Here is a 21,457-nt window from a genome sequence, read left to right as displayed (position 1 = left end):
TGGGAGCACTCTGGCCCAGCGCCGCCAGGGTGCTGAGCACCTGGAGGGGCTGTTGGGCAATAAGCACCTTGCACAATTCTAAAGTAAACTGGTTTGCAAGGGTTGCTTACCTCTCCAATAACCCCCATGGTCCATGTCTGGACAACCTGGCCACCCATGGCTGGGGCTTCCATATTCATAATGGTGAATGACACGCACTGTGGCAACGCACGGGTCAGCTGACCCACGCTGGGCTGTCGTGTTGTCCAAACCAGGCCACTGTTTGAAGGAACACAAACCTTCTCTGCCCCTTTTCAGTCTCTATTACAGTTACGGACCAGAACTGCTTCAGCAAAAGACGCTGATTAGAGTTTGCACAGACAGCTCCACGCACGCAGCTACTTGTCCCGAAGGTGATGACCACACGGAAGAGCCTCCCGCCCACCAAGACAGGTGGTGGAGTCTGCGCAGGCCTGCGCCATCTGGAGCAGGGGAGGCAGACTGCCCTGCATTAAGCCTGCCTTTAGGACATTGGGACGCTGGTGTCAGCATGACATTTGGAGCTGCTGCGGAACGGATCCACAGACGGGCCACTCTCTCACTCTGCGTCAACTTCAGATCGCTTCCTAAAGGTCTGCCTTGTTCCCTCCACTGAAAGACAGAAGTTTCCCAAAATGGCAGGGCAGCCTTGTGGGTCCTAAAGTGACTTCTGCTGCAAGGGGGGCACCGTGGCATCTTGTGAAACCTGGCACAGGTTTATCTAAAGTCAATAAGTTTCTAGCTGGCAAGAGCAGCCTGCTGGGACCGGGAAAACAGGAACACCAAACATAGATGGAGCAGGTGGGGATTTGTAAAGCTTGATCCCACAGAGGCAGGCTCAGGCTGCAGCCAAGGGGAGAGGGGGTAGAAGAACATGCCCTCCCCAAGGATATTACTCGTGACTTCCTTGAGCTTTCAGCTTCCTGCTTCCCCTTTTGCTTCACTGGCGCTTTACATTTCCTTCCAGGGATAAAATGGCATTGCTGCCTGCAGCCTTTCACTCCATGGAATCATAGAAAGGGAGGGTTGGAAGGGGCCCTGACGGCCATCGGGGCCAGTCCCTGCCCTTGCAGGACACGAAGTCACACCACCCACTCAGGGGGCAGCCCAGTTGCTTTCTGAATGTCTCCAATGTGGGAGAGCCCCCCACCTCTCCGGGCAGCTCGTCCCACTGACCGTGAGGAACCGTGGGAAGAGGTCGGCCTTCAAGGCTTCAGAGTCATGCAAATCTCCGCGAAGGCACCGGGGTGGCTGAAGGGCACCTCCTGGCCTCCACACTTGCCCACATATGACCTGCTCCGTGCTACAAAATGAGCGCAGAATCTCTTTTGAGCCCACAGCCAAATTCATTTTCGGAGAAGCTCCTGGCGACCACATGGATCGGGCCTTTTCCACAAGGAAGGATTGTGCAGCGCGGCAGTACCTGCCTTTCCGGCTTCTGCAAGGGGTGCAAAGCTCTGCCGGGGGGCTCAGAGTCCTGCCCCCCACCCCCGCCCGGTCCTTCTCACCTTGCTGCGCAGGAGCCCTCCACTCTGGTGCTCCGGGGTGCTGTTTTCAGATGTACTCTTGGCTTTCTCCTTATTGTTGTTTGGCTCATTGTCCTTTATGATATCGTACTGTCTGCAGAAGAGGGCGATCACCCCTGCGGGGAAGAAAAAGCATCTCAGGCCAGGCTGCCGGGAAGAGCTTTCCAAAAGCGCCATTTTGCACACCACTTGCTGCCCTGGCCAACTACAAGTCCCATCAGGATGAGCGGAGCCCTGGTCTGTGCCTGCAGGACTTTGTTAAAATGGCTCTCCATGCCATACCAAGAGCGGCTGAGCATGAGGAAGGGACTGCTCTCTTTCACCCCAAATGGAAGGCAAGTCCCTGCACATGGATTTGCGCCCATCTCCACATCTTTGCCTTGCTTCTCCTTCTCCCTTAGCTGCCCCAATGTTATAATTTGGACTAGATGCTCTTTCATGTACAGATGCCTCTTTGTTTGCTTATTAATTTTTATTTATTCATTTATATCCTGCCTTTTTTTCTTTAAAAGAACACAAAGCAGCTTGCATCATTTTCCTCCTCCTGCTCTCAGTCTTATCTCTACCACAACAACCTTGAGAGGTAGGCTGGGATGAACGTCTGTGAGTGGCCCAAAGTGGCCCAGTGGGCTCCGTGGCTGAGCAGGAACCAGAACCCGGAGCTCCTGTGTCCCAAACCTGAGCTCTTAAGCACTAGGCCACCCTGGCTTTATTACTCAGCAGAGGGTGTGTTTATATAACAAACAGTCTCCATCAGGTTCAGTTCAGGATATAGAGTAACAATACCCTATTTCAGGAAATCATTGCAACCAGAAGTTGTGACAACAACCAGGGATAGACCAATATCTGTCTGTTTTTGTTTTTACAGCTTTTGAACTTGCTGAAATATATGCTTGTTCTGTTTCATTTCTGCATTAGTTTGGACATTTTTAATAACAAATCCACATAATTGGCATGCATTTCAGCTGATTATACATTTTTGGAAAAACACAAAACTGTGCTGTTGTTTTCATGGTAGTTTGGAAAGTGCTAATTAGATTTGTTCTAAATCTGGTCTAATATGAACCAAACACATTTCTATCCCATCTCTAAAGGCACTAAGCCAAAATGGCTTTTTTGGGATTGAATGACTAAATTCTATGACATGAACAATTCCTTCAGTTTACGGAACACGGCACGGGTTTCTCTAAGTCAGTAAGTTTCTCGCCGGCAAGAGCAATTTGCTGGAATGGGGGACGACGGGAGTATCAAAAACTGATGGCGCAGGAGGGGATTTTTAAAGTTAATTGGTGAGCGCAATTTTGAAAACGTTTGGAAGAAAGCCGGTTTCAGTCCTGCAAGTTGCAGTTATTCCAGCCAGTAACACTGTTCTTTCTTTCTTCGTTTCGTTTTTATACTGCCCGATAGCCAAAGCTCTCTGGTCAGTTGACAGACTTTCTAAATATCCAAAATCTTATTCAAAAAATAGTTACTCAGTATACAGAGCCAGCTTGCTGGCCAATGTCCACGCTATATTGATGAAATCAAGGCAGGCTGCACCTGGCGGGGGCTGTCGCCCCCCAGGGCAGAGCCACCCTGGAGCTCCGCTTGGGCTACGGGGCCACGCAGCACTTGGGCTCGCCGGCAAGCCAGACGCAGGGCCTGCTCGGCCGCCGCAAGGCCTGCAGAGACTTGGAGGCATGCTGGCAAGGAGGACCGTGGGCCGTGGGCAAGCCCCTCGTCTCACGATCAAGCTGGCAGAATGATGCTGGCCAGCGAAGGTGGCACGCGGAAGCGCCGGGCGTTGGCACACTTGGATGCTTGCCCTTCCGTCTGCATGCGCCAAACACGAAGCGGGGGCTGCCCCAAGCATGAGCCCCCCTGCTTTCCCCCCCCCCAAAAGCCGCAGAGAGCAGATCCGCGAGGAAGGGGGCTCCCCAGAGAGGTGTGCCTGGTGCCTTGCAGCTCTCATTTTGGGGCTGGCCAAGACGTTTCTCTTCTCCGACTGATTTTGAACCGTTGATTTTAATGGTGACTTTGATTTTAACTTGTCCTTGACTTACAGTTTTATCTTAGTGTGTATTATTTATTTAAAATTGTTTACATTAAGCTTTATGTAATGATCTTAATTTGCTCAGTTATGTTTTGTATTACTGATGTTTTGGGATGGTTTTTAGTGTCACCGATTTTAAAATATTATGTTGTTTAATCCTTGAAAGCTGTTCAGGGAGCTCAACAATGACCTATTGTGGTGGCACACAAATGAAAAGCATAAATACAAAATCATAAATAAATCGTAAATAAACAAATGTTAGCTGGAACGCTTAATGAAGCAACCTTTAACGTGACCAGCGAATGAATCGGTTCACCCCCACCATTCAGTTCCGATCTGGAATATTTAATTCTGGCTTCAGCATTCTGGCATCCAAGGCAAGCTGGAATTCCAGCTGCAGTGGATGATAATTGGACGATTTCCCCGGAAAGATTCAGATGGAGCCCTGGGCAAGAGGTAATCAAGCAGGCTGGCCACGGGCGCGGCGAGGAGCAGTCCTGCCCGCCTCCTTTTGCTCACTTACTCTTACTGACATGCACTTTAGTTTCTGCTTCATCCAAGTATTTTCCTAATCTTCATTACTGATCTCCTTTCTCAAATCCATGCTGCTTTTTAAATCCCATGCTGCTTTAAGGGAATCATATTGATCCCGTTCTTTTGACAATATCTTATAAATTTTACTTACTGTCCCTTTCATCTGCACATCCTCCTGTTTTTCCCTTTGTATAATCGTATCCACATTTTGTGCTCTCCCCACATCTGCCCCTTTCCTTTATCTGTTCTCCAGTTCAACAGCGTAATGGAATAACGTTATACCAAGTTATAGTCTGCTTTCCTGACATTGCTTCTATCTCCCCATTTTTATTCATTTTATCTGACCAATCTTTTAATCTAATTATTTATTTTTTAATTATTTCCCCTAAAATCTCTCTCTGATTTAATGGAAAACCTTCTAATTCAGTAATTGGGCATGATGATGAGATTGCTGGCATACATTTTCCCTTATTCCAAATGTGTAATACATTTTTAAAGAAAGGACCGTATACCTTTTAATAATATTTTATTCTCAAATTTAAAAATAAGATCTATCAAGGATCCTTCTAGTTAAGAAGATTCTAATTTCAGCCATATTACCTTATCAGGTTGTAATATAACATCCTGTATATGCCTCACTTGATTAGATATGTAATATAACTTCATATGGGGGATGCCCAGTCCCCCTATCTTTTGTGATCTATACCATCACAATTTTAATTTTGTCCTCACTTTCTATAAACTTGTCTGGAAATGGTACCTAACTCCTGTGAAGCTGAATTGTATAGATAACAAATATTCCCATTTATATTGGAAATGTGGTGACGAGTAGGTATTTATTTTCATATGTGATGAGAATGGCAATATATAATGAAGTTTTGGAAGAGGTTTTTAAAGAGAGCAGTAAACTATTAAGTTTAAATTTAGAAATATGCCATAAGATTACATTACTTTCAATATTTGACAAGAAACAATGGAGTTGGGATAATAAAAAATTAATAAGAAATGTAATAATGGCTGTGAAATTAATCATAGCTAAGAACTGGAAAGTAAAATATGATTATCACTTGTGTGGTTGGTATAAAGAAGTCTGGAGTATAGCTATAAATGATAAATTATCCTGTGATGTTAGACTGAAAAGGGGGCATATAAAGAGAAATAAGTTTAATGAGATTTGGGACACATTTTTTCAGTATGTGTTTACAGAAAAGGTAAAGGATTTGAACCAACCAGAGAAACACTGCAGTTGCGGATGGGGAAATTGTCCCAAAAGAACGCTCGAGTGAGTCCTTTTTATCTGTAGCATGTCTCCTATCATCGGGGGGGGGGGGGCACAGTATTGTTAACGATTCTTTTAATTGCACGTTTATTTGTTATGATGGCATTTCTAATCTTTTTTGGTTGTATTTTAGAAGAAAATTTAATGAAAAAATGAGTACTCCTTCACCGCATCTGTAGCCTGTTCAGTCTTTGGATCCATAATCGGCCTGCAGCGTTTACCCCGGCACCTGTGCCGCTGGTTTGCACATGCACGGCTCCTCCCAGTGGCACACGGTGAGCACTGACTGTTGCCACCACTGGCTTTTTCAAAACGGGCCCGTTCATGCAACGTTGGCGTGCAGCTCCACATTCCGGCCTTGCAAAAACAAACGAGCGGCTTGCAGCCTGAGTCGCCGTCCCTGATCGGAGGGTTGCCTTGAGCCTCAGGAGCAGCTTCTTCCTGAGCTCATGCTCAGGCGACCCCCGGTGCATCCCCCCTGGCCGTGCCTTTCGCGCATGCCTTCCCACGCCACGCCACAGCTGCTGGTCTTGAAAGTCCTTCACAGATCCTTGTTCTAGACTGACAGTCCGGCAAGTGTCCTGGTCCAGCCGTCACTTGCTGGCGCAGGCACGCTGATCCAAAGGGATGGCAGGCACACCTGCGGAGGCTGCTCGCTGTGGAGGGACAAGCTCTGTGCCCCCTCCTGCCTGGGCAGGTTTGTCTCTGGCATAGAAATGAGTGTGGAAGTCCATCAGTTCTGGACTGAGGTGGCCCTGTACAATCTGTGAAAGGGGGCCCTGGCTGGAAGCCCCAGAACCACAGATATGTGCGGCTGGCAGGTGGGAAAGAGCCAGAACCAGCCCTGCGTGGAGGACTCCCACCTGGGCACAGGAGCGGTGGAGCAGTCGCTTCAGCGTGCGCACGGGCGCTCGCAGGCCTGCTTGCCAAGGCTCCCGACCGGGGTCGGCTGTTCAGGTGCACCATTCTGCATCCGCAGAAGGTCTCTACACAGTTCATTCCTTGGGCCAGTTTCTCTCACACCATCCGGCCAGAGCTGCGTACATATGATCCGATATAAGCCAGAACACTCTTTGGCTGGGAGACTGAGGAGTAAACTGGGAGGAGAGACATTTTCCCCGGCAAAGAATGAATTATACAGCTGGCTACGTGCTGGTTTTCACCTGAAACGGCCTTCGCTCCCAGCAGTCCCAGGGCCCCTGCTCCCCTCCTCCGGCTAAAGCATCTGCGAGCCTCCTGCCGAGAGCTTTTCTGCTTTCGTAAATGTTTCATGCTGCAGAGGGAGCACACGCAGCCACAGAACTAGGGCGCATGCAGAACACCGAGGGCCTGCAGGACCGAGCTCGGCAGATCCCGCCTTACTGGCCGAGGCACTGCAGATGAGGTGGGCAGCCCCAGCCCCAGCCCCAGCACCTGTTCTCAAAATGCCAGGAAGAGGAAACGAGGCCTTCACGAGTCTGGAGCCGCTGCCTTGCAGTTGCTCACAGCAAGATCTCTGCTCTGCCATGGGGTCCCTTTGTCGCCTCTGACAAGCCCCACAGCTTCAGCAGTCTGGATGGGAAGAAGCAGAGTAAGACGGAGCTCCTGCCTGAAGCTGCTGAAGTGCAGAGAACTGAGCTGGTGTAAATAAGTCATTTCAAAAACTCAAAGTGCTACACCCATGCCTCAGTCCCAGACATCTGGAGGGCCCCAGTTTGGGAAGGCTGATCTAAAGTATGTGAAGCACGAGAAGAAGAGCGGCAGTCTCTGGGCATGTGCAAAGCAGACAAGCCACATTTCTTGTCACAAACGGCTCATTCAGACAACCCGCTGATGGGCCAGTATGGGAGGGTGGGCCCTAAGCCAGCCTTCCCTGATCCGGCCTTCTCCGGGTGGGCTCTGCTGCAGCTGCTGTGGGCCTCAGCCAGTGCTGGCCGCTGGCCGACCCACGGGCAAAGAGGGGAGCGGTGTGCGGACGAGCCTTGGCGGCCCCCAGCACGGCGAGGCCCGGCAGCTGCCTCCCAGGCTGCCAAGCTGCGCAGCTGTCTTGCAGGGCAGCGCTGCTTCCAGGAGGAAGCCGGGGGCTTGGGCGCCGGGGATGCGGCGGGCGCTCGGGACGCTGATCAGCCTCTCCTGCCTGGTGAACTCCTGCCCCCTGCTGGGGTGGCCGCGCCGGCGGCACGGAGAGAGCCCTTTCTCTGGCAGCAAGTGCTTCCGCCGCTGCTCCTCTGCAGAGGATCAGCGTTATTGCTACCCTGCTGCTTTATGTTTCAGCCAGTTTATTTCGTGAATTGCTCTGTTATCCTAATGGGCTAGAAGTGAGCTAAATAAACTACCCTAAATAGAGAGAACCAAGAACGGTTTGCAAGAGAGCCAGCAGGCAGGAATTCTACACTAGGCTTGCGAGCTTTGTCTTCTTGCAATTTTGGCGAAGAAACTTTGGGGCACTCATGTTTGCAGGGGGGTGGTTTGTTTGTTTTTCCTTTATTTATTTCTGCTCCTGTCCCCTCCCATCCCCAGGAAACTTCCAAAGCACAATAAAACCTACATGTTAACATTCCTCCATACTTTACCGCATCCATCCCTAAACAGATGCTCTCCACATATGTTGGACTACAACTCCCATGTCTATGGCTGGGGGATGCTGGGAGTTGTAGCCCAACACAGCTGACGGGCAGCAGGTTGGGAAAGGTGGCTGCACTGAAATCCACCCCATGTACCTGAATTGCAGTCCCCCGTTTATCCCCTGCCGTCGCCCTCCTGCTTCCCCGGAGTCTGGCCTGTGCCAGATTTTGCCCCGAGTGTCCCCCTGCCTCAGGCCTCCACAGAGCGCTGTGCAGTCCCCTGTACGCCACGTCGCCGGTTTGCTCACCACCCAGAGACGCCCGGGAGGCAGCTCGCCCACACGCCCGGGCACCTCCCCGTAGCCACAAGGCGAGCATGGCCTCCCCCGCTCAGAGGGACAGCTGGACCGGGGCGCTGGCTTCTGCCACCAGGGCCGCCTCCCGCGTCTGCCTCTGGCCTTGCGGACGGTGGAGGGCACATCACCCCTTGGCTGCACTGCTCCGCTTCAAATGCACCGGGGATCGCCAGGAGACCAGGCCTGTGGCCCGGCAGAGGGGGAGCCAAAGAGGACACACACAGTCGCGGGGAGGTGCTCCTGTTCTGCGGAGCACCGAGTGAGGAGAACCATTCCTAAGACGGAAACTCACGGGACCGGCCTCCTCTGCTGATGCTGCTCAGGCGCTTGGGGCTTCGGCACCCACCGGCCCTGGCCGGCAAGACCAGTGGCAGGAGCACCATGACTGGCACCCGTGGGCTGGGGCAGCCTCGTCGGTTCTTGTGTGCATGGTAGCAGCATGCCGAGAGCCCTGATTTGTCTGGACAAAGCCTTGGTCTTCCGCATGTGGGGGGGGGGGCTCCCACTGACCTGCCCACATGAACAGCACCACCACGATGATGAGGATCTCTCCGGCTCGCAGCTGCTGATTTTTCTCCCCCATCTCCTTCATTGTCACCTCATCTGCAGAAAGAGGGAGGTAAAGGGAGCCGATGTCCAGCCCGGCGCCACAGCCTTGGCCACCCCGTCGCAGCGGGCCCTCCAGGGGTGCTCTGGCTGTGGGGGAGCGTGCCACGTGCTGTGTCCAGCTTGGCCCCACTCGCTTTGGCTCTTCCTCCGCTGGGCGATCACAAGACCGGCTTTGCAGGCAATGCCTCCTGTGCTGCGAGGGCCCAGGCAGCGGGAGCTGCAATTTCCGCACCGCGCCACCCCCTCCGTAATTACTTTGTCCGTGTTTCACAAACCAGCGCTTTCAAACGTGTTGCTTGTGAAATCGGTTAGCAACCCGCAGGTTTGACACAAAGGTTGATGGATGAGAGATAACCCTGCTTAAACCTTGCGTTCCAGTCCCCATCCCAGGACTGCAGTGGGCAGGAGCCGGGATAAAATGCCTGCCGGGCTTTGAGGTGGCAGAACTCTTCCCGAAAGTTCGGGACTGCGTCCGTGGGCAGTCGTGGGCTGTGGCGGGGGAGCCTGGGAACAGGTGGCAGGGCCCTCGCCAGGCCTGTCCTCGCCAGCAACATGGCGCCATCTGCCGCCGTGCACAGATGCACACGCACACCCAAAAATCCAATTACCTACCCATCTCTTGGAATTTAATGCAAGGTCAGTGTAAATGGATTTTCCATGCTCTTTTGACAGCTAAAAAACTAATATTACAACACTGGAAGGATTAACGGCCCCCTGCAATAACATAATGAGTGGAGGATTTAACGAAACGTTTGATTTTTGAACAGGTGACCTTTAGGTGTAATCTACAAATGGAGAAATATATTGATATTTTGGGTGCCTTTGTTGAAATATGTGCATAATTATCTTTAGTAATGGTAGTACATTCTGATATATATTAATATATAGGGATATACAAAGCATATGCAACTAGTATATCTGGTTGCATAGATCTTTTTGGATTTCACTTAAGAATGTGATGTTTAAGTTCTGCTCTCTTTTCCCCTGCTTCAATGGCACAATAAAGAATGGTTCTTCTTGTCCTGCACAATAAAAGGGGAAGGGAAGAAAACACACACAACCGTGGAGAACGGCACCCCTTGGCAGCAAACTTTTTGGGCCAGCCTTGCCTCTGTTCCTAAAACGCATGGTTGGCGGAGTTTACTGGCAGGTCTGTCTTCCAAAGAAAGACTCAAAGGATGCTTGGCAGCTCCTGTAATGAGCCCGCAGCCTCCCCAACGCCCAGCCTGCCCCTTCCACTCCTGCTCCCCTTCCTGTGCACCTCCTTCCCCTCCTCGGGCAGTGATGGAAGCGGCACAGGGAGTTCCTGGCAGCGGCTGTGTGACTCACCCGCCTGTGACTGGCCGGCTGCCCCCCTTGCCGTCTCATCCCCTCCTGCTCTGCATCCGCCAGACTGCTCCTGGGGAGCGGGAGCCCTGGGGCCTCCCATCCTTCCCACTGAGCCCTCCCCAGGCCTGAGTTAGGAGAGCAGCCCGGGGTGGCCCTGGAGCCCTGGGACAGAAGCCAGGAGTCTGGCCGAGCACCGGGGAGGCAAGGCAGGCAGGCAGGGGAGGCGGGGAGTGCTGGGGGGCTGAGCCGCTGCTGCTCTGGAGCCGTGTTGCTGAAACAGGCCCCGCCGGTGGGCCCTCCCCACTGGCGTGGCACGCGGCGTGGGAGGAGGATGCCGCCCTCACGCAGCCCCCCGTGCCCCCTCCGCCAGGGCCCCGTGGCTCAGCTGGGCTCCCTGGGCAGCCGAAGGCTCTCTGCCCTGCAGCCGTTTTTTGACCCAGCCGCTCCCCGCCTACCTTTGTTCTTGGAGGTCAGTTTCTCAGCCTCCCGGGGGGTCTTGAAGTGCACGGGCTCACTGGCCGGACTCTGCCCTTGGATGCTGATGGACTGCACGTGGACGATGTACTCCGTGTCTTCCTCCAGGTCCCAGAGGGAGCACGAGCGGGTGGTGGTGTTCACCTCCTGGATGAAGCGCAGCATCCGCACATCCTTCTTCTGCAGCAAGAGGGGCGGAAAGCACGCGCACAATCACGCCCGGGACCAAGGTCAAGGTCAAGGTCAAGGTGGTGCTGGCAGCAGGTCCCTCATGTTAAGCCTGGGCGGGGGTGGTCCTAGAGCAAGCGGGGACGTGGCCTGCACCAAGTCATCTCTCTCCTCCTCCAGGCACTTGCAAACACTCGCTGATGAGATCTTATGGTTCCATGAATGCAGAACTCCACTGACCATGGCTAGAAAACCTCCCCTCAAATGTCTCTTTTGCACCTATTAATGTTCATCTTATCCTAGTGCTTCCAAATGTGCAGAATGTGCTTTCTCTGGATAACGGATAAGCAGCATCATAATGCTACATCCTAAGTTTTTGCAAGAATGCTCAACATTACGGTGTCTGAGAACTGGGTATCCAGACATCCCTTAAGCTGACACTTGACAACATTTGACAGCTGAGCTGCAGAAACAATCAACAGTTAAAAAGCTCTGAAAGATCATTTGCAAGAGTTTTTAAAAATGTGTATCAACTGCATGAATGGTCCAAACAGTCAAATTTCAATTCCACAATGCAGAAGTCAACTTTCGAATCAAATTTAGCCATCACAATCTGAATTTCAGAATCTGAAATGCCACCACATTTCAAATCTTTATGAAACTCATACTCAGGTCTACTACAGGGTAGAATCCTAGGCAGCATGGAGCTTCTGCCCAACTAAGGGTTGTGTATTCCCCATAACCAAACCCCTGAGCCGAAAAACTAGCTGGCAAGCACAGGAGGCTATTTCTGCACTGTGTTCACAGCCCACAACATCTGACTTCAATCAGGCATGCCCAGAAAGCGATGTCTGCTCTCGTGCCAAGCCAGAATTAAGCAATCTGCTCTCAGAATGGGTTATCAGATGATTTTAAAACTCTGACAAAGGGTGGAAGGAGGGAAGGGAAATCTGAAAATTAGGTAAACACTTCTAGTTTTGGATTTCTCTTCCAGGTTTGGTGGGGCAGAGGACAAGGGAACAGCTAACAAAGCTTGGATTTACATGAGCTAAAATATTAGTTTTCCTCTGCTTTCTGAAATTAAGGAGACTGATGGAGTTTGCATGACACGACAGTCCTGCATGGGTGGGTAGCCATGGTGGGTTGTCATGTTGTGCACACCTGGACCATTCCTCACAGGGTGGCTTCCCCAGACCACACAGACACTCAGTCGGGCTGTTTGACCCATGGCAGGTTCTGGGAAGCAGCAAGCAAGCCCTCAGCAAGAGGCTGGGTTAGCACTTTGGAGCAGCCGTCTCTGGCTCCCTTGTCCTGGTTGTGAGACCTTTGGTGTTGCCACAGATGTTCCCCACCCCTCTTTTCAATGCTTTTCAGATGTCACTTTTCAGGTTTTTCCCAGGGTTGTCTTTTTTTGGGTGGGGGGGAGTGGGCAAGAGCACAAATCCAGCTACCCAAAATTTGAAGCCTCACCTGGTCAATGTCCTGGTGAGAAGCCTGCTGTCAGAGCAGGCATCACCCCTGGATATTGACAAAGCCAGGTTTCAAACACATTACTTTGCTTTCATCAGACAGCTGTCAAACAGCAAACTATTGAGTGCAAAGCAAAGGCTTGCAAAAACGGATATTAAAGTTGTCCCCTTTGCAATGAGATCCCCTGGATTTTGAGTTTGGAAGTGACAGTTCTCAATATCTTCCTTCTTTTCCACCTTTTTGCAAGCCTCTGGATGCTCTTGAACACGGAGAAGCCATTTACAGGAGCGGTTATTTTCAACAGCTGTCTAAAGTAAGGGCTTCTTTTAAAACAGGGTTTTTGATGGGACTAAACCTGCTTTTGAACAAGGACACATGCAGTCATGGAATCTGTATGTCTTCCCGTCAAACTAAACTCTGGTTTAGCCTAGATGGAGTCACCGAAGCAGTCGGCATGAGCTTGAGTGGACTCCGGGGGATGGTGGAGGACAGGAAGGCCTGGAGGAATGTTGTCTATGGGGTCGCGATGGGTTGGACACGACTTCGCGACTAACAACAGCAGCCTCTAATTCTTCCTGAATAGGAATGGGGGAAAGAATCGGGGTGGAGGGGACTGGGGCTCTCCCGTGCCAGATGCATGTTTTGGAGAGTGGCACGGTGCTCTGAGAGGGGCCCAGATCAAGCAGAAGTGGGGGTGGCCGGCAGCAGCGCAGAGCAGCAGGACTCCTACCTGCTGGGAAATGGCGAATCCTATGACCACTTCCTCTTCGAGGACATCCCAAGTTACCACCGCGGAGTTGGCCTTCAGGAGCTTGACGGTGACGTTGACGGGAGCAGAAGGGCTGTCTGCAGGGAGAAAGGAGGGCCAGGGCAGAACGAGTGGAGAAGAGGGCTGCTTGGCCAAAGGGGCAGGGTGCACAACGCGTGGGTGTTCGCAGAGTTCCGAGCCCCGAGGAGGGAGGAGCAGGAGCCGTTCCCAGGGAGTGGGGAGATACAAGCCCCACCTGGCACAGCAGGCCCACCTGCATTGCGGCCCTCCGTCCACCTGCCCAAAGCTCTTCCTGCTTGCTGCAGCACAGCTTTAGAAGCCCCCACGAGAAGGGCGAAGCAGTCTTTGTCATTTTCATCTAGCTGAGGGCAGGATGCCTCGGGCTCTTCCACTCCTCTTCCTCCTGACAGCTTGGTTAGATTGCACGATTGGTCAGCTGGTGGGACGCATTGCTTGCCCGGGCTCTGAACCCAAGTTCTCCCCCGTCCTAGCCCATCTGTCTATCTATTTATTTAGCATATGAGGTTGCATCGAACGCTAACGTAGGAGCAGGTAATTGGTATGAATTAGTGTGTCTTTGAATGCCAGACTCTGTGACAAACAATGAGGGGTGCAATTCACCTTTCTGTCCTGCTGGGGGGGAATTCGCAGCTGGACCAGGCAGGCGCCTGGTCACCCCTGGGATCTGTGTTGCAAGTGCACTTAGTGCCCACCCACGCTGAAAGGATGTTCTCTCTTTGCAAATCCCCCCACACACTCATTATCCTTCCCAATGTTTAACTCCCCCTAATTCATTTCCCACCAGATCCCATCTTCCAGAACTGACCCATTCCAGGCCACCTCCCCTCCTGACCACCTTCATCCCCGCTTTCAATCCAGATGTTCCCAGGGCTGCAAACACGGAAGCGTCAGTCCTGATCTGCCCTACCTCTGCGCCCCTTTGTGCCCTCTCTTCGTGGGTCGTGCCACTTCTCGATGCCGCTGCTCCCGCGCCAGACGGAGGGACTCCGGGGACGAGGGAGCAAAACTGGCCAGGGTGAGGACCACCGAGTTGCTCTGCAGTCAGCTGTCAGCCCCCCGCATGCGGCCCCGCTGCGCCTTCGCGACGCAAAAGCAGGCAGGTGTTGTCATGCTGCCTTGGTCCCTCTGAAACCCGTTCTGCACCATCCCAGCCCATCTGTCTATCTATTCATTTAGCATATGAGGTTGCATCGAACGCTAACGTAGGAGCAGGTAATTGGTATGAATGGAGGCAAACCTGGAAGCAAGGACAGTCATTTAAGTAGAAATAGCCGCACATCTTGCACTACGGGAAAGGATGTGAGCAGCAAGAGCTATGCAGGCCTGCTGTCTCAGAGTGTTGCAGGGGCCAATTGCAGGCCCCCATCTCTCTGCTGCCCCCTTTCTTATGGCTCGTCACCTTTTTACAGGAGTCGGGATGGACAGCCCTGGAAATACAGGGCAGCATCACACTTGTCTCTGTAAAGCACAGCTGGGCCACCTGCCCCAGGCACGGTCTCTCTTCCTCCCCCACCCCCGCGGCTCCTCGCCTACTTCAAGCTTGTCTCCACCGTGGCTGCAGAGCTCCAAAGGGGCCTGATTCTCTCACAAGCGAGCCAATCCTTGCTGGCCCACCGGGTGCTTTGCTGCTGCGTTCAGGCAACAGGTTCCTCTCATGTTCAGAACTGGGGCAGTGCGCAAGAATGGCCCCCAGGCTTCCCCGGTCGCCAGCGCCCGTGCCAAGGGACAATCTCTGGCTGGATCTTAGGGAACGCAGTCCGTGGGAATGGCCCCTCTCTGCTTCACAGGCACATAAGATTTGTAGCTGCAAAAACAGCATTCAAATTGGAAAATTCTTCCAGCTGTACATTGTCAGGGAGATCTATGTATGATTGTATGTAAGTTTAAATAAATTTCTGTAATTTGATTTACTTTAGCTAGAGATCCAGAATTTTAAGCTTCTTGTCTATGATTTGGGTTTTGTGCATTTTATTTAAGTGCGTTATCTTTGCCCTGGTATTGTTTGGTAAATGTCTGATCTGGGATGGTTTGATACTCTAAAGGTAATCAGGAAACCTGACCTGGCTGGACCGAGCTGGGCATGCCCACATCTGCTCCAAAGCAAAGGATTTGCTCTGAGGTAGGCGGGATCAGGGCTTCAGCTGGAAGGTGGCAGGCGACCAGGGGTTGTCCTGTGGCAGGCAGCCCCCGGGGGTGAACAGCTGCTGCACCCCAGGGGCACGCCTGGCCTTGCTCTCCACTGTACTGAAGAACGGCAGCAGTGCTCTCAGGCTCCCTGAGCTGCGCTGAGAACAGCACAGAGACCTGGGAAGTTTATATCAAGGCCAAGCAGTTAATATTTTGTAGGTCGCTTTGTTCCTGTCTGGTTGTTGCCTCCACAGCACTGTAAAACAGCAGATGAAGACTGCAGAACTTTGCAAAAAAATCAGGAGACACCTGGAGCTTTTCAAGAATAGGCCAGGAGCCACAGCAGGGAGGCCTTTGGGGTGACCTCTGGGTGCCCGTCCCTTCCTTCTCTCTCCACGTGCACATGCAGCGGTCGTAAATACACCCCCACCCCCGCTCTATTTCTCACACACAAGCACATGCCACACAGGACAGATGTGCATGTGCGGGCAGCCCGTTGCAAAGAGCAAAGCAAACAATCCCTGAATTCAGCGTAGTCACGTTATAGAATCATAGAACCGTAGAGCTGGAAGGGCCATGAAGGCCACCGGGTCCAACCCGCTGCTGGTGCAGGACACCAGTTCACACCATCCCACTCAGACCAATTGCCTCTTGAATGCTTCCAGAGTGGGAGAGCCCACCGCCTCTCCGGGCAGTGGGTTCCACTGCCGCATTGCTCTGACCACGAGGAAGCCTTTCCTGATGCCCAGCCTGAACCTGTGTTGCCGCAGCTTGGCTGGATTATTCCGTGTCCTGCAGTTCTCTGCTGCTGTGACAGGGGCTCTGCTGTACGAAAAGGGCCCATGCCCTGAAGCAGAGGTGGGGGGGGGGTGCGGGGGAAGGCAGGCAGGCAGGCAGGCAGGCAGGCTGGATGGAGGAAGAGGGTGGGCCCTTGCCCTCAGAACGCCCTGGCTCAGCCCGGCCCTTCCACCTGGGGACCTTGACGGATGTTGCAGCCTAATGAGTTGGGTCAGCAGAACCCCCCTTCCATTCAAGGGCATTTAGGCAAGCGACCCCTTTGCAGTTCCTGCATGAAGGCGCTTTGCAGATGCAGGACGCTGGGTGTGGAGGGGGAACCTGGGATGCTGCACGTCCCTCTCACACAGACTTTAGGGGATCACGTGGGTTGCATTCTGTGCTCCTGCCGTGCTTCCCTCTCTCTTCCAGCTAACTTGGCTTTTGCATCTGTCCTCAAGTCCTGCCCTGAGGGACCCACCGCCTCCTTCTCCTGGAGCGACAGAGGAGGAAACCCAAGCCAGGTCCCTATCAGGGTGGGACAGACCCATCCAGCCCTGCAGGGACAGAGCTCTGGCGGCAAAGGAGCTCCTGCAGGCTGGGCCCTGGCTTGGAAGTCCCTCGCGCCACTTTCAAGTCCCAGCCCTGGCTCCAAGCGGGGGTGCAGTTGGCTGTTTCCAAGCACAGCTGAGCAGAACCGCCTGGAACGTGATATTGTGCTTTTCAGATGCACTCAATGTCAAGAGGCTGCATAGCAGCTGCTTTCTGTTCTCCACACAGTGACCTTTCCTGCAGAAATAAGAGGCGGTAAGAACACGGCCTGCTGCTGCTAAGTCCTCCCAACAGCGCTCATTCTCTCCCTCTCCCTCACTTGGCCACCCTCCTTTGCTCATTCTCTAGGACTATGGGGGTCCTTTCTTCTTTACTTAAAGCGGAGGTGTAGATAGAAAGGGTTTCTTTGCCCACTTCCCCACTCTGCCATTCAGTTTCTCCTTTTCACTCACTCTGTGGGGCTCCCGCCTGAGCCTAATTGCTTGCCGGCATTATGGGGCTTCAGCAAGGGCTGAAACCTGTTCCAAAGCACGCTAATTACACAGAGGCACACAATGGTCCCGGACCCACCTCTGCCAGAGGGCCTTGAGTCATACATACAGTGGTAGGAAAGCCAGCCTTGGACAGCTGCTGAACCACCCGGTCCTCCTGCCATTTTCTGAGAACAGGGCCTCCCGACAGCTTTTAGTTCTTGAAAGGACTGTGCTCCAGCAGAGGCCCAACAGCTCAGGGAACAAAGGGCTCTGCAGCCAAGGGTTCCAGGAGGTTGCCGGTGGGTGAGGCTGGGGCAGTGGGCCAAAGATGCAGGAAAGAAGCTTGGCACTTTTGAAGGCTCCACCAAGCAGCGGGCTCCTGAGAGAGACTGGCACAGAAGAGGGCCCTTTGAAGCCTTCTGGATAGCCAGTGGAGCATCGTTAAGCAGCCCTCCCAACCTGGGGCCCTCCAGGTTGGGACTGTGGAATACGCTCCCCAGAGAGGTCCGCCTGGCGCCATAATTATATGTTTTTCGGTGCCAGGTTAAGACCTTTTTATTTAATCAATATTTTAATATGTCTTAATATTGAATTTTATTATTGTATTTTATTAACTTGCAGCCAGAGTGGGTTGTCAATTTATTTATGCTGTAAGCCATCCAGAGACATAGGTAATTGGACAGCATACAAATTTTATAAATAGGGGGGGGGGAGCTGGATGACACCAGGTTGGGGAAGGCGGTCCCAGAAGCCACCTTGCTTCTTGCTTGGTGGGCATCTTGACTTGCTGGTTGAGCTGGAAGGAGTATGTAGCCCCTGACAAATGCCTCATCTTCCTCACAACTTGGGCTCAGGACGCAACACTGCAAAGATGAGCAGCCCTCCTGGCCACCGACCCCTCGCTGGGTCTCCCCCCAATCCCTGACTGGCCCAAAGGGCAGCCTCATACCATCGCAGGAGCAAAAGGACTCGTGGTGGCTCAGTTTCCCTCCCCACACATGCAGCCTGATGCGCATAATTGAGGGCCACACCGCCGCCGCAGACCCCGACCCACCTGCTGACTCCGCCGCTGCCCCAAAGGACGGACGGAAGGCGGCCACCGCGGGACCGGGACGCTGCTGGCCTGCGGGCCCGCCACCCTGCCGGCGAGTGCTCCGTGAGCCCTGCTCGTGCCCCTCCCCCCAGCGTGGGGGGCAGCTGCGCCGGATTGGGGCCGGGGCGCAGGGAGGGGCCGTGGCGGCCGAACAGCGACGGCCTAAGGGCAGCACTGCCATTAGGGACCGTTCAGGGCCGTGCTGGGGCTGGGCTGGCCAGAGACGCTGTGTGTGTGTTTGTGTGTGTGTGTGGGCTTTTGTAATTGGGGAGGTTGGAGGGTTTTATTGTATTTTATTGTATTGTATTTTATTAGATTGTTTTAATGGATTCACGCCTGGCTGCTACTGTGGGTTGCCTGGGGAGCGCGTGGGCGCCGACATTGGGGTGGTGTTGGGCAACGGTTGATATGGCGTTGGGGGTTTAACGAGTTGGCATAGAAGAAGGAGGGACAGATGGTCGACACCTGTTCCCCCTTCTGGTTATTCCCCCAACCGGAAGGTTCCAGGTAAGCTTATCAACTGCCCCTCGGGCCTGACGGTGCTGTTGCTTAATGCCAGGTCGGTCCATAACAAAACATCCCTCATCCACGACTTAATTGTGGATGAGGGGGCCGACCTGGCTCGCATTACAGAGACCTGAGTGGGGGGGGGGATGTGTCCCTCTCTCAACTGTGCCCGCCCAGGTATCTAGTCCAGCACCAGTCACGTCCGGAGGGGAGGAGTTGGGGGGGGGTCGCTTTAATCTATCAAGCTTCAAGTTCCCTCACGGGGCTTCCTGTCCTCTCGAGGCCGGGTCTAGAGTGCCTTTATCTGGCACTGGGCGACTGAGACAGACTGGAGATTCTGCTGGTGTACCACACACCCTTCTGCCCATCAGACTCCCTGACTGAGCTGACAGAGATCGTCTCGGACCTGGTGTTGAAGACCCTCAGGATGTTGGTCCTGGGGGACTTCAATCTCCATGCCGAGACTGTTCTGACCAGCATGGCTCAGGACTTCATGGCCTCCATGACAGCCATGGGGCTGTCTCAACATATCACAGGCCTGACCCATGAACGTGGACACACGCTGGATCTGGTTTTCTCGACGGGGCAGGAAGAGGGTGATCTGAGGGTGAGCAATTTGTGTCTGACTCCCTTGTCATGGTCAGATCACTTCCTTGTGAGGTTTAAGCTCGATGCTGGCCTTTCCCTCTGTAAGGGTGCCGGCCCTATTGTGTTGGTCTGCCCTCAGAGCCGGATGGATCCGGATGGATTCCCGAAAGCTCTGGGGAAGTTTCCGGTTGATAAAGCTGGCGCTCCTGTTGATGCTCTGGTTGAACTGTGGAATGGAGAAATGGCCAGAGCTATTGACACGATCGCCCCTAAGCGTCCTCTCCTGCCAAGCAGAGCCCATTCATCCCCATGGTATACACCTGAACTACGGGCGATGAAGTGGGTTGGGAGACGTCTAGAGCGTAGGTGGAGGAAATCATGAGATGACTCTGACTGAGCACACTTATGAGTTCATTATCGAGCCTATGCTGTGGTGGTGAGGGCGGCGAAGAAGAAATTCTTCTCCACTTCCATTGCCTCCTCACAGTGCCAACCAGCGGAGCTTTTTCAGGTGGTACAGGGGCTGGTACATCCAGGCCCTAAGCAAGATCCCGTACCACCTTCAATGGCCCGCTGTGACGACTTTGCTAAGCATTTTAAGGAGAAAATCGCTCAGATTCGTCACGAGCTGGACTCCACTAGTGACTCAGGTCCTCTAGGGGAGGTGCCAATCTCTCCGTCTGGTCAGATATTATTGGATGAATTTCAGTTATTGAAGCCTGATGATGTGGACACGGTGCTTGGACAAGGTGCGTACCACCACCTGTTTATTGGACCCTTGCCTGTCGTTGCTGCTGTCCAAAGCCGAACACGGGATTGGTGCCTGGATCCTGGAGGTCATCAACGCCTCTCTGAGGGACGGCAGGATGCCTGCCACTCTAAAGGAGGTGGTAGTCAGGCCGGTCCTAAAGAAGGCGTCTCTGGATCCAGAGATGGCCGCCAATTATAGACCGGTGGCCAACATCCCGTTCTTGGGCAAGGTGTTGGAACGGGTGGTGGCGGGACAACTCCAAGCACTCTTGGATGAGACTGATTATCTGGACCCATTTCAGTCCAGCTTCAGACCCGGGTACGGTACTGAATCTGCCTTGGTTGCCCTGTATGATGACCTGGGCAGGGAGAGAGATGGGGGAGTGCATCCCTGTTGGTCCTCCTGGACCTCACAGCGGCTTTCGATACCATCGACCATGGTATCCTTCTGGATAGGCTGGCTGGGCTGGGAGTTGGGGGCACTGCTTGGCAGTGGTTCCGCTCCTACCTTGACGGCCGATTCCAGAAGGTGGTGCTGGGGGACTTTGGCTCTGCGCCATGGCAGCTATGCCATGGTGTACTGCAGGGCTCTATTTTCTCCCCCTTGCTATTCAACATCTACATGAAACTGCAGGGAGAGGTCATCAGGCGGTTTGGGCTGCAGAATCATCAGTATGCTGATGATACCCAGCTCTCCTTCTCTTTTTCAACTGATCCAGGTGAGGCAGTGGCTGTACTGAACTGGTGCCTGGCCAAGGTAATGGGCTGGATGAGAGCCAATAAACTGAAACTCAATCCAGACAAGACAGAGGTCCTGTTGGTGGGTGGTTCGAGCTCCTGGGTAGGTGACTTGGACCTTGCCCTGAATGGGTTTGCACTCCCTCTAAAGGACAGGTCCACAGCTTGGGAGTGCTCCTTGACCCGGAGCTGTCCATGGAACTCCAGGTAACTGCGGTGGCGAGGAGCGCTTTCCTTCAGCTTTGGTTAATCCATCAGCTGCGTCCCTACTTGGAGGACGATTGCAACAGTGACACATGCACTGGTTACTTCCCGATTGGACTACTGTAACACGCTCTACGTGGGGCTGCCCTTGAAGACAGTCCGGATACTTCAGATGGTGCAAAATAGAGCTGCCAGGTTGCTGACGGGGACTGGGCGTTGTTCTCATATAACCCCAGTCCTCTGTCAGCTTCACTGGCTGCCCATCAAAGTCCAGGCCCAATTCAAGGTGCTGGTTATTACCTATAAAGCCCTTAACAGCTTGGGACCTGGATACCTAACCTTCCCTAACCTTAACCCTCCCGCCCCCTGAGATTGGCAGCAGAGGCCCTCCTCCGGGAACCCTCCGTAAAAGGCATTAGGAGGCAAAGTACCCGGAGGAGGGCCTTCTCTGCGGTGGCGCCCCGCCTATGGAATGTGCTCCCCAGAGAGGTCCACCTGGCGCCGTCGTTATTTGTTTTTCAGC

General features: G+C 53.3%; 1 protein-coding gene across 1 annotated transcript in view; it reads right to left on the bottom strand.

Annotated features, from left to right (window-relative positions):
* Positions 1 to 21,457, bottom strand: part of FNDC5 (fibronectin type III domain containing 5) — a 36,670-nt gene that overhangs the window by 3,858 nt on the left and 11,355 nt on the right. Inside the window, exons 2-5 of the mRNA XM_044424951.1 lie at positions 13,069 to 13,184; positions 10,682 to 10,880; positions 8,799 to 8,891; positions 1,527 to 1,660 (exon numbers count right to left, since the gene is read on the bottom strand). Of these exons, the coding sequence (XP_044280886.1) occupies positions 1,527 to 1,660; positions 8,799 to 8,891; positions 10,682 to 10,880; positions 13,069 to 13,184 (542 nt within the window). The remainder of the gene's footprint in view (positions 1 to 1,526; positions 1,661 to 8,798; positions 8,892 to 10,681; positions 10,881 to 13,068; positions 13,185 to 21,457) is intronic.

This window comes from Varanus komodoensis, unplaced genomic scaffold (assembly GCF_004798865.1).
Source record: "Varanus komodoensis strain SLA01 unplaced genomic scaffold, ASM479886v1 scaffold15, whole genome shotgun sequence".
Classification (NCBI taxonomy): Eukaryota; Metazoa; Chordata; class Lepidosauria; order Squamata; family Varanidae; genus Varanus; species Varanus komodoensis.
This window is presented reverse-complemented; position numbering and strand designations above follow the sequence as displayed.